At 41.5% G+C, this 13,025-nt stretch overlaps 1 protein-coding gene across 4 annotated transcripts in view; it reads left to right on the forward strand.

The window, feature by feature from the left end:
* Positions 1-13,025, forward strand: part of iqgap2 (IQ motif containing GTPase activating protein 2) — a 385,400-nt gene that overhangs the window by 273,778 nt on the left and 98,597 nt on the right. For all 4 annotated transcript variants that reach the window (XM_085990677.1, XM_085990687.1, XM_085990695.1 and 1 more), the window contains 5 exons: positions 1,517-1,659; positions 8,071-8,241; positions 8,754-8,837; positions 9,010-9,081; positions 10,217-10,286. In XM_085990677.1, the coding sequence (XP_085846803.1) occupies positions 1,517-1,659; positions 8,071-8,241; positions 8,754-8,837; positions 9,010-9,081; positions 10,217-10,286 (540 nt within the window). The remainder of the gene's footprint in view (positions 1-1,516; positions 1,660-8,070; positions 8,242-8,753; positions 8,838-9,009; positions 9,082-10,216; positions 10,287-13,025) is intronic.

Here is a 13,025-nt window from a genome sequence, read left to right on the forward strand (position 1 = left end):
TATTTAAAATTCTTTAAGTTGATATACATGTAGCATCTGACACTTTTATGGTACAAATGTTACATGCCATTTGTCAGCCCAAACCTATTTGGCCAGGACTCCTTTCTATGTTGAATGCTGCTTTGATGTCAAGGGTAGTTACTCTTACCTCACTTCTGGTATTCAACTCTTGCATCCATGTCTTGATCAAGGCTGTGATGAGGTCTGGAGCTAAGTGATTCTGTTTGGAACCTGAACAGTGTGGAACCTGAACAGTGTATCAGTGAGCAGATTAACAGTGAATTGATGTTGCTTGATGGCACTATTCAATTTTTGATAACTTGGAACCACTTGGGCAATTTTCCAAATGGTTGGTAGACGCCAGTGTCACATCTGTACTGGGGCAACGTGACGTGGGAAGTTGCTAGCTGTAGTGCACAGGTCTTCAGCTGTACTGCTGGGGTGTTATCAGAGCCCATAGTTTTGTGTATCCAGTGCACTCCGCTACTTCATATCTTGTGGAGTGAACTGAATTGACTGGACCCCCTGGCATTTATGATGGTGGGAATCTCAAGAGGAGGCCGAGTAGGTCATCCAATCAGCACATTTGGCTGAAGACACTTTCAAAACATCAGCCCTGTCCCTTGCACTCGCTTGTTGAGGTCCATCATAGTTGAGGATGGGAAGTTCTATGGAGCTTCCTCCATCTATTAGTTACCTAGTTTTCCACCATCATTCTCGACAATGAGGTAGGACCAGAGAGCTTTGTTCTGATGTGTTGGTTGAAGGACCACTTAGCTCTGCCTACAGAATGCTAGGTGCTATGTTCGGCATGCAGGTAACTCGAAAGTAGCTTCATAGGTTGATATCTCATTCTAAAGTACACCCTTCTACATTCTCGAACCTTGTCCTGTGAATGCAACCATGCCGTGTGACCTTGAGCATCAAACCAGACTAGTGTTGCTCGGCATATTGGTAGCACGAAAGCATATTTTATGTTCTAGGGACGCCAGTGAATTGAACAAATAGAAAAGCCAGATAGATGAGAGAATTTTGAAACTCTAGTTTTGAAGATGAATGGAAATAAAATTTGGTTCTTAAGGAAAATCAGCAACCTGTATTTGCTTGTTTTTAAATCTCATGTACTTTGTTTAATTCTTGAGACCACTGGGTTGAGGCCACTGTGTTTCTATCTAATTTATTCTATAAATCCAGCAAAGGTTAAATGAAAAAAATCACTTGCAACAAGAAACGTTTTCAATATATTATTCATCTGTGTCATTTTCTCTCATCCTATCCACTTAACATTTAAATGTTTAATTTATAGATTGTGTTCAGGCTTTGCTTTGAGTGGAGTTCAGTGAATAAACGGACTTGTAGCCATAATCATCGGCAGAGATTAGTGTGCATTATCTACTCCATTAGGTTTGAGTTCAAATTCCTGGAGGGGATTCAGTTCTCGACCCCACCCCCAATAGTAAAGTGCGGGTATGAATATTAACATGAAATTGCATATGTTTTGTGTTTTAATGTGTAGGACCAAATGGAAGTGTGTGGGTTATGCACAAGATAAAAGACAATTATGAGTACTACTATAATTTGGAAACTACTGAGGCCACATGGGACAAACCAGAACATTTTGTGCAGAACAACACTCAGCTCAGTAGAGAAGAAATTCAGGTATTGTCAGCAACCTGTGAATATTGGTACTTGCATAAGTGTATTGTATCTGCTTTAGTAATTCACCTCATGGTATGAATGTTTACAGGTAGGTCACTGATTTGCATTCTGAGTGACAATGGACCGAATCCAATCTCCAAACCACTGGTGAAAATCCCTTAATCCCATGCAATAAAATCAGAATTTGACTTAATTAGTTACAATAACCAATGGCCTAATTAGAAATGGACAGAATTTTAGAATGCAGTCCTCAAAATACTGGTTAAACTCCTGGAATCCCATGTAATAAGCAGCATTTTAATTATGAGGTTAATGTAAAGTAGTGGTTCTGTTTATGGATACGTTTACTTGCATTCAGCAGTCCATAATGGAACTTCAGTTTTGCATCTTTAACTGCCTCTCCCCCAGTGATTTGCCGATGATATGATGTCTCTGATTCTAACAAACATAAACTCAGTACAACTGAGATCCAGCAAATAAAGCATCTCCATTAGAGTATAAAAGTAAAGTCTTACTGCAATTATACAGGGCATTGGTGAGGTCACACCTGGAGTATTGTGTACAGTTCTGGTCTCCTTACCTAAGGAAAGACATACTTGCCTTAGAGGGAGTGCAATGAAGGTTCACTAGACTGGTTCCTGGGATGAGGGGATTGCCCTATGAGAAGAGATTGAGTAGACTAGGCCTATATTCCCTAGAGTTTAGAAGAATGAGAGGTGATCTAATTGAAACATATAAAATTCTTAAGGAGCTTGACAGGGTTAATGCTGGGAAAATGTTCCCCTGGCTGGGGATTCTAGAGCACGGGGTCACAGTCGCAGAATAAGGGATCGGCCATTTAGGACTGAGATGAGGAGAAATTTCTTCACTCAGAAGGTTGTGAATCTTTGGAATTCTCTACCCCAGGGAGCTGTGGATGCTCTGAGTATATTCAAGACAGAGATCGATAAATTCTTGGGAATTAAGGGATATGGGGATAGTGCGGGAAGGTGAAGTTGAGGTAGAAGATCAGCCACAATCTTGTTGAATGGCAGAGCAGGCTCGAAGGGCCAAATGGCCTACTCCAGCTCCTATTTCTTATGCTCTTATGTTCCATCTGATAGTAATATTCAGCTGTATGTGAAACTTTTATGTAATATATGCTGTAAATGACTTCTTGTGCAGTGACTGAGCCACAGTGTTTAATATTTTGATGCGGAGGTCCTTAGCCTTTTTAACATCTCTGCTCATGCATAAATCCACAATAACAAATAACTGTGGAGTGCACTGCATCACTATCAAGTACAGAAGATGGATGGAGCCCAGATGGTAGAAGCCCACAATAGTGAGGTGGGGTGGGGTGCCAGCTGGAGCCCCAGTTAAAGAGCTCTTTTCCTAGCACTGGAAAACCAGCTCAGATAGTGGGGAAAAACAAAAAGCAAAGTACTGCATATGCTGGAAATCTGAAATAAAAACCAAAAATGCTGGAAACACTCAGCAAGTCAGGCAGCATCTTTCGAGAAAGGAAGGTAGAGTTAATGTTTCAGGTTTGACTATTTCGTCAGAACCCCCAGATCTGAAATATGAACCCTACCTTCCTCTGTTCACAAATGCTGCCTGACCTGCCAAGTGTTACATGATCTAATATTACTTATAATGGGGCAGTAATTCGGGTCGGTGGCTTGCCGCGCGTGCAAGCCCCCGATATGCACTTACCCGACGCGCCTGCCGTTCACCTCCAGGGACGCCTGGAATTCCATTTTGAAACCGAAGAATCCCGGGCAGCGTTTGACGTCACGCCGCCCAGGAGTGCAGCCAGCGCGAAGCTTAAGGGGCAAGTGAGACACGCCCCTTAAGGTCTCATTGTAGTAGGACACGCCCCCAATCTCTCCAAGCAACTGCAAGAGGACTTTGTAGTTACACAGCTGCAGGGAAAGTAAGTTATCTGCTATTTTATGAATGTTTTGTGAACTTTTATAAAATTTTAAAAACGTTTACATTATTTTGAAGAATCTGAAGTAGTTTTAAACAGAATTAAAGCAATTTAAAGACTTTTAAAAGCCCTAAAATAATTTTTTTTATTCCATTTATTTATTTAGCAATGTCGTCGTCATACATGTCTTCACACTGTTCCCTTTGGGGAACTGTATGAAGTGGTGGAAGGATTTATGGCCGTGATTAACGCTCATTCCATGACCGTAACCATCTTTGAACCAGCCATTAGGGTGGTTAGTCCTATGGCGGGAGGGTTTTACGGGCTCCCACAAGCTATACAAGGAAGGGGGGCCACCCACACCCACGGACGCAAATATCCCGCTGGATGTCAACCCAGAATTTAGAGCTGGAGCTCCGACTCCACTTGCCGGGACTGTGTGGAGCGGGGTTCGAAACCCTACCCCGTCTGGCCCAGCGGCGGGGATCCTACCGCTACGCCAAAGGCCCAATCCGATTAGCAACGTGAAATGGCTGGAATGAGCACAATTCACGGCATTAAAAGAACTCACAATTGAACTGATGATGACCTCCGCAATCTCCTCAACGAGGTGGAGGCGCCGCGCCTGCTCATCATTGGTAATGAGAAGTCAAAGGCGCCGCAAAAAGGACAGATGATAGCTTGGTCTTTCAAGTGGCAGCATAGGGCTCCAGTCACGGGGAGGGAAAAGGCGCAGGAAACGTATGGGTGTCACCTTTTGCGCGGAGTGGGCCTTTTGCGTAGCGGTAAGCATCCCCGCCGCTGGGCCAGAAGGAGTAGGGTTTCGAACCCCGCTCCAGACAGTCCCGGCAAGTGGAGTCGGAGCTCCAACTATAAATTCTGGGTGGACATCCAGCGGGATACTTGCGTCCGTGGGTGTGGGTGCCCCCCCCCCCAGATGGGTTGTGGGAGCCTGTAAAACCCTCACGCCATAGGACTAACCACCCTAATGGCTGGTATGAAGATGGTTATGGTCACGGAAGGAGTGTTAACGTGGCCAGAAATCCTTCCACCACTTCATACAGTTCCCGAAAGGGAACAGTGTGAGGATACGTACGACGATGACCTCTTGCGCAATGCACCTCCTTGGACCCTCAGTCGCAGATGCGAGGGGGCAAATCGTGCAATTGTTAAATTTTTCATTTTATTGACATGTAAAATGTTGGCCCAGTAATTCCCTTCCAAACGCGCGAGTACGGTCGGGGTACTTACGCGTCTGGCCGGAGGAAATGCCGGTTTTCAGCATGCACAGCGCATGCGGGGAAAACCGGCATTTCCTGTCCTCTGAACGAAGGGGTTCAGAGGCAGAACGCGTGCGACTGTACAGGCAGCGCGTGCGCAGTAAAATTCGCCGCTTTCATTCATGCTTTCAGTGAGGTCAAGTCCTTACAACTTACACATGAAAAAAGCATGAGTACAGTTGCTCCAGAGGCTGCGGAGGAAGATATTTCTTATCGTGGAGCTTCTGAAAGGCAATATTTTTGTTTGGGAAAGGGAGGAAAGTTATTTTAAGAAATGCTGAGGTAAGTTTTAAAGTTTATTTTTGTTTTTTAAAACGGGTTTTCAGTACTGTAGGTAGAAGGATCAATTGTGGCTATGTGAATTGAATTTGCTGTGTTTATTAAATGTGAAAATGACTCCAACATTTTTAAGAAAGAAACTTTTCATCAGTAATATATTCTTTTAAGTAATTATGTATGTATGTCTGTATATATTCCTTTGCGTGTATGTATATATTCCTTTACTTATGTGTATGAATGTATGTATTTAATTATGACTTTCAGAGAAAGTAACTTATTGGAAAATCATAATTAAAAATATACATTCATACACAAGTAAAGGAATATAAAACATACATATACGTAAAGGAATATATGCGGACATACATACATAATTACTTATTACTGATGAAAAGTTTCTTTCTTAAAAGTGTTGGAAATGTTACATTACTCATTTTAGAACACTCATTTTCACATTCAATTCACACAGCCACAATTGCTCCTTCTACCTACCGTACTGAAAACCCGTTTTAAAAAAAAAAAAAAAAAATTTAAACTTTAAAACTTACCTCAGCATTTCTTAAAATAACTTTCCTCCCTTTCCCAAACAAAAATATTGCCTTTCAGAAGCTCCACGATAAAATATATCTTCCTCCGCAGCCTTGGAGCAACTTTACACATGCTTTTTTCAAGTGTAACTTGTAAGGACTTACCCTCACTGAATCCATGAATGAAATCGACGAAGTTCACTGCCCAAGCGCTGCCTGTGCAGTCGCACGCGCTGTGCCTCTGAACCCCTTCGTTCAGAGGACTGGAAATGCCGGTTTTCTCCGCATGCGCTGTGCATGCTGAACGCCGGCATTTCCTCCGGCCAGACGCGTGAGTACCCCAACCGTACTCACGCGTTCAGAGAGGAATTACTGGGCCAATAAAGCAGTATATGTCTAATGTACTGTGAGCAGTGCTGTAGAAAGTTGTGTTTATGGAATGAAGAATGCATAACGTTTGCATCTTCATATTTCTAGTTTTATTTTTGTCTACCCCATGTGTTGAATGTTGATGTAAAGTTTGCTTTTTTCCCATGCAAGTAATGTTTGTTTTAAAATGTTGTTTGAAATGTTTGTGTAAACATCCAGTCACGTCATTTTGGAGTGGATTGCTCAAACCCACTGGGGAGACATGTTCTGGAAGAGCTGCACATGTGTGTACATTATGTTCAGGCTTATTTAGACAGCATGATTTGTGCCGCTGACTGTTCAGTCGCTCGCTAATTACCATGGCTATAAGCCTGAAGCCACTGACTTCTTTGGGAAAAAGACTTTCTGGATGTTTGTCACTTAGGGGAGCAGAGAATCGTCATCACATGGATTCCCAGATCCTGGTACCACCATAGATACCATCAATTGTTGTTTCTTTTGTCAACATTATTCATGTTTGTGCAGGCTCCTTGGCGTGGTACAAGCATCTCCGGTCTGTGGTGTGATTTTCAGCCAATTCTAAATCATTAAAAAAATTAAAATTTAAATGGGGAAGAAGTGCCAAGTTCTAATTTCAGAATTTGAGTAAAGGTGCGACCAACTGTCAAGTACTCTTAATTCTTACTCTGGAAAGTGGTTGTTCGCCATGCATTGTCTCCCTCTGATGCACTGAGGTTGGGAGCACTCACTGTGAGGAGTCACCGGGATAGCCAGCACCTCAAAACTGTGCCAGGTTGGAATACCAATGTGCCTCAAATGCTATCTGCCAATTTACTATTAAACAGAAAGGTATTGTGAAAATTAAACTGGAATGTATTGGCTTCAAAATGTCAGCTAAGCTATATGGAGGAAAACTTTATTAACAGGGTGGCTGACAGTTACTACACCATTTATGATTTATTTCTATGCATGAGCATTGCATCCATCAGCATCTGTCTTTTATCAGTGGACCAATTTGAACTGTCTTATCTGCTGTTGACTATCAGTTGGACAACTGCTATTTCTTTCTGTAGAAGATAAAATATGAATAGAAAGGTTTGTGTTCTCCTTAATTGTATTTCAACCAATACTTGCTCCCAAAATATATTAAATGGACGCTTGGTTAAGAAGCCAGGGTTCACCATGTAGTTTTTGGAAGAAATTTATCATCCAGTGTCGGGGTGTCCCAACATTATGACCACTTTGTTTCATGCTATGGAGTGTTATGGACCACATGCAAAGAATTGCGTAACAAAACAAGGTGGCACAGTTTTGAGACATTCCTGTGATTCCTCACGGAGTGCGCCCATTTTCTGTAAATTCATAGAATATTCACAAAGGCACTAAACTCCTCACCCCATCCGCCTATAAGGTAAAAGAAAATTTGCAGATTTCAAAACATACAAAAGCAGTCTAACCCTCTCCCAAAGTGAAGTTAGTAAAATAACTCATTTTCAAGAGGGCACTGCAGAAGGGCGAAATGTTCGGGCTTCACAGGCTGAATAGCGAGGGCTCGCGAGCCACAGGATGTAGGTTGAACATTTCTGATCCAAGGTATTAAACTTTACCGAATAAATGGTTCAAATAACCTCATAATGAATACAAAAAATACCTTCCATTCTTTCCCTCCCTCCCTCCCCCCCCCCCCCCCCCTTTGTACACCTCATTTTTAAGTGCTGTCCCTTGCATCCCAATGAACACCGCCACCTGCTTTCCATTCTGAGGTCAAGCCCCAGACCCCTCTATTTCATGCTCTGCCTTGGCCCCTGGCACATTCTGTTCGCTAAAAAGTAATGAGTAGTGAAGGATACAAGGAGCGGAGAGTGAGTGAGCATGATGGCAATCCGTTCACATCTAGCTATTTTTCATCCTGTGCAAAATCTGCACATGAATTTTGAAAATTTCTTGCATCCATAAACACACATCATATTTGACAATTGATACAATCCAAGTGTTGTTCACTTGCTACCCATGTGATGATGCCTTTGATCATTTTCTTCTTCAGGATCTTGTTGGCCGAATAACAGCAGACTACCACCGTGAGCAGCTCTGGTTAGCGAATGAGGGTCAGATCATCCGTCTGCAGGCACGTGCAAGAGGTTACCTTGTAAGAAAAGCTTACAAAGAACGATTGAGCTACCTCAACAAACAGGAACCTTGCACCATCAGGCTACAGGTGTGGCTTCAAACTTTTGTTCCTGGGAATTATGTGTTTAAAAATGGATATAGGAGAATAAACTATTTTAACATTGGTTACACAAATATGCAACAGAACATTCAGACATGCTGAATGTTTAGTGTTGAGCAGATCCTTATCTTACTGAAGAACTACCTATATTTCTTTGACAACAGAATTGCTAACTCGGTAAAAATAGTTAATATATAAATTGTAATGGTAAATTCCTTCATTGAATATTTGTCAATGAAGGAATTCACAAATGGATATGCCAGTCTATTTTTGTGTTAAAATTATGCTTTTTATTTTATGGATGCTTACCAATGAAGGCTAACATTTTTTCTGTTGTAGCAAAACACTTTTTTTCTTGTTTTGAAGTCTGCTATTCTCAAACAATCCATTAGGAATATTCCCAGCAGAGTATGAGTTGGACAGGTTTGTAAAGGGGGGAAAAGATGACTGGGTGGTGGGGAAAAACTGGTTTAATCAGCTCAATGCTTTGTTTTGTTTAGTCTTCTTGGAAAGGATATAAACAGAGGAAGACTTACAAGGACAGGCTAAAGGTCCTGCAAGATAATTCTGCAGCTATTATCAAGGTAATTTTATTCTTGGTATAGTTTTATAGTTTCTTCACAAGATGTGAGTGTGATCAATTCTAATGGAAGCCACCCTGTAAAAGATATTAAGTTGAGGAGCAGAAGGTTGTCCTATTGATCATGTTCCTAAACTTTTAAAGAGGTCTTTAATACCTATGTACTGTTTCTATAGATCCAGTCTTTTGTGAAGATGTGGAAGGCAAGAAAAGCATATCGTGCAAGATGTCAGTACTTCAAAGAACATGTGAGTTGCACCTGTTTGTGGCTTAATATTTGGTGGCTTCCACTTTCAAGAGGTCACCTTGTTCAAGAACATTCACAAGTCTGAGGTGTGAATGGGGAGGCAAGTTTGTGAAACAATCTTCCTCCATTAGGTTGTCTTTCACTCTAATTTTGATTTTCACTTAATTTACATACTGGAAACCTGGCCTGACTGCCTTCCCTTTTCAGCAGCCTTTTCTGCACTTTAAAGTTCAGGTCATTAAGGCATTCTGGTGATGCAGTGTTATTGAGCCAACAGTACACTGTGCCACACAGTGGTGGTGGTGAATGGGACTTGTGTCTGTGGTGACCCACTCTCAACAGAGGAAACAAATGAACACAAATCGAGGGGAAAAAAATCAGATTTGGGCATCTTGCACATTTCCTAGTGCCCAGTTCTGAAATAGGACTGGAGTTGAGCCGTCTGCCACGTTTTGGCTGAGGGACAGTCCACAGTATGAGAGAGAAGCAGGAAGTCGTCACTTTTAAAAAGTAAAAATTCTTTTAAGGAACACTTTTTTTCAAATCTGCTTGATAAAGATACATGTGCAGTAGCTCAAAAAGGAGGTGTGCTGAAATTCCATTAGATTTATTGTGGTAAAAAATTGCAATGTTCTAAATTAATATCAGATAGGGTAGCAATGAAGTTTAATTTCTTTCAAAAGCGTGAAGGGTGGTTCTGTGTGTTATAACTCTGTGTGCCAAGCCACTGAATGGGGAGGATGCAGCATCACACCCATGATTCTCCACAGGATAGCTCTGATTTTGGATATACTTTCAGAGGAGGGTCCCAAGTGGAGGCAAGTTCTTTTCCCCTCTGGGAAGGAAATTCATATATCCTGGAAGAAGGTTACAGAGCGAGATTGAATGTCCTAAAGCAAGAACAGTGGGTTAAAAGCGAAATCAAACTATTAAAGAGAGTCCCAACTTTAATGCTCCCCTTAACTTAGTTTAATTCCTCACTCTGTTCAATATCAACAATATTTGAACTCTGCCATGCAAGAAACGTTGAGTAATATATTTAGTTAATAAATAATGCTAAACTTGCATCTGAAATTTGAGTTCCTTGATTTAAAACTTTGCATTTTGCAAATAAATTATTTTTCTGCTTCTCCCAGACAAAGGAAATAATTAAAATCCAGGCGTTCCTCAGAGCAAATAAAGCTAAAGATGACTACAAAACCCTGAGTAAGTATTTACAGACTTACACCTTGCTGTTGAGGTTTTTCTTTACGAGTGAGGGTGGAATGTATGAATCCCAACCTCAACTGTGAATTATCTTACTGTCGTCCTGTTTATTTATTCTCTGCAGGATCTCACTATTCAGGCTGTATATTAGCTACTGGTTGAGATTGGGCAGGTACCCACACCTGTGCTAACCCTCTTCCAGTGCTACTTTATGACTGCTCGCTAGGATGCTCTGCTTCTGCCATATTCATTTTGAACAGGGGAGAGAAACATGAGTGGTGTGTGCACCAGCTCCATCTGGGACTTTTCCCAGAAAGTTTGAAATTGGGCATTCACTCTGGTGAACTGAGAGTGACCTCAGACTCTACTATGATGGTGCCAACTGCATTTCAATCTCATTATTGTAGGGAAAACAGAATTCTTATGATGAGGTACTGACCCATATCAACCATTCTGAGCTGTAATTCTTCATTTGAAGGATCCAATAGCTTAAACAAGAAATGGGTTTTTGATTTTTTTCTGATCAGTGTCTCTGTTCCATGCTGCTTTATAAAACTGATTTGTTTATTAAAAAGTCTGGTTTTATGAGCCGAGGGATTGAGTAAAAAATGTTGGCTGGTTCCCTCGCTGCTCTTTTCCCTCCTTTCTTCCTCCTCCTTGTCTCCCTCATTACTTCCTTGTGCTCCATCTACCTTGCAATATAGCAACAGGAGGAGGCAATTCAGCCCCTCAAGCCTGCTCTGCCATTCAATTAGATCATGGCTGATCTGTATCTCAACTCCATTTACCCACCTTAGCTCCATATCCATTTATACTCTTACCTAACAAAAATGTATCTATCTCAATCTTGAAAGCTCCAATTGTCCCAGCATCCACAACCTTTTGGAGGAGAGAATTACTGATTTCTACTACCCTCTGGGTGGAAAAGGTGTGTCCTGATTTCATTGCTAAATGACCTAGCTCTAATTTTAAGATGATGTCTCCTTGTTCTTGATTCTCCCCACCATACTTTGGTAATATTGCACTGGATCAATTGATGAAACATGATCAAAGAAAATACTGTCCATCCGTTGGAATAATATGATAGGCCAGCAGCGTGGCCACTTCTTGGGTGCATAGAATACGAGTGTGGAATTCATGTACCCATTTGCCCCTCACACCTCTGACTTGGTATCGTTTTCAGCTCTAGGCTACGGTGAATCCTCACTCAGTTCAGAGTTTGGGGAACTGACATGGCTCAAAGAAGTATCTGACTCAATGGCATTTATATATGAATCAGGCAATGTCCTTTCTGTAAATTCAATCAAGTACAAGAACTGCAATTAGGAGCAGGATCCTGGCTTGATATTCAGAAGAAGAGATCGAGGAAACAATAGGTGAGAAATAGAAACTGTATTCTAAATGAGAGAGGTTAGCTAACTGAATAGAATTAGATTACCTTATATATCACAAAATACTTACGGATGAGGAAGGTCCTTTGGCCTATCTTAATTAATCCATCCAGAATAACCCAACATTCACCCCATTGCTGCTGTTTCTTAAATGATTGCAGAGTTTTTGCCCCCACCACTCTGCCTGGAAATCTGTTCCAAGTGTTGATCACTCGCTGTATGAAGAAAAGCAGCTCCTGATATCAGTACTGAAGTTACCTTTTACTAGTTTGAACCTGTGTCCTCTTGTTTTACTCCCACTGTTTATTTTAATTTAGTATTCTGGTTAAAGTATACCTCTATATGCTCAGATCTTAGACGCCTCCTTTCCAGCCTCAAAAGCCCATGTCTCTCTAGTCATTCCTCAGAACTCAGACATCTGACTCCATGGAGCAGCCTCGTGACTCTTCTCTGCACTGCCTTCAGTCCTTGACTGTCTCCCTTGTTTCTTGGTCACCAAAACTGGACAGAGTACTCTGTGGTCTGATCAGATCACTACTTCCTCCAACTTGCATTCTACTGTTCTTAGTTTCCGAGACCATATGTTTGGTGTAAACATCTTTTGCAGTATCCGGTGCCAATCATGATTACGTTATCTGCATGCTTTCTGTCTGTGAACTGGCTCTGTCAGCAAGTGACATGATTAAGATCAAGTTAGTACAAACTGTTTCAAATGAATTAGTTTAAATGGAGCCATTCTCTGGGACAAGTACATTTAATCAAAGTACAAAATGCCTCCAAAAGTACGGGGGTGGGGAAGTTCGAATAAATGCCTCATTTTTTATATATTCCTGTGTGGAATTAACTTTATCAGCGTCATTGCTAATTCCTTTAAAAAGAATTTGGATGATTGATAAGTAATGGGATTAGTAGTTAAAGGTATACATTCCTCAGATAAGGAAGCATCCATGCCCACATGCAACAAGACCTAGACAACCTCCAGGCTTGGGCTGATAAGTAGCAAGTAACGTTCACACTTCACGAGTGCCAGTCAATGACCATCCGCAGCTAGCTAGACTAATCACTCCCTCTAATCAATGATATTATCATCACCAAATTCCCCATCATCAACATCCCGGGGGTCACCATTGACCAGAAGCTTGATTGGACAAATATAAATGCTCTGTCTGCTGGAGCAGGACAGAGGCTGGGTATTCTGCGGCAAGTGGCTCACCACCTGACTTCCCCAAAGTTTCTCAACCACCTACAAGGAATAAGTCTGGAGTGTAATGGAATACTATCTACTTGCCTTGATGGGCACAGTTGTAAAAACACTCGAGAAGCTCAACAGCATCCAGGACAAAGTAGT

The sequence above is a fragment of the Somniosus microcephalus genome, chromosome 1 (genome assembly GCF_052327205.1).
Source record: "Somniosus microcephalus isolate GS21.2 chromosome 1, FLI_Smic_1.0, whole genome shotgun sequence".
Classification (NCBI taxonomy): domain Eukaryota; kingdom Metazoa; phylum Chordata; class Chondrichthyes; order Squaliformes; family Somniosidae; genus Somniosus; species Somniosus microcephalus.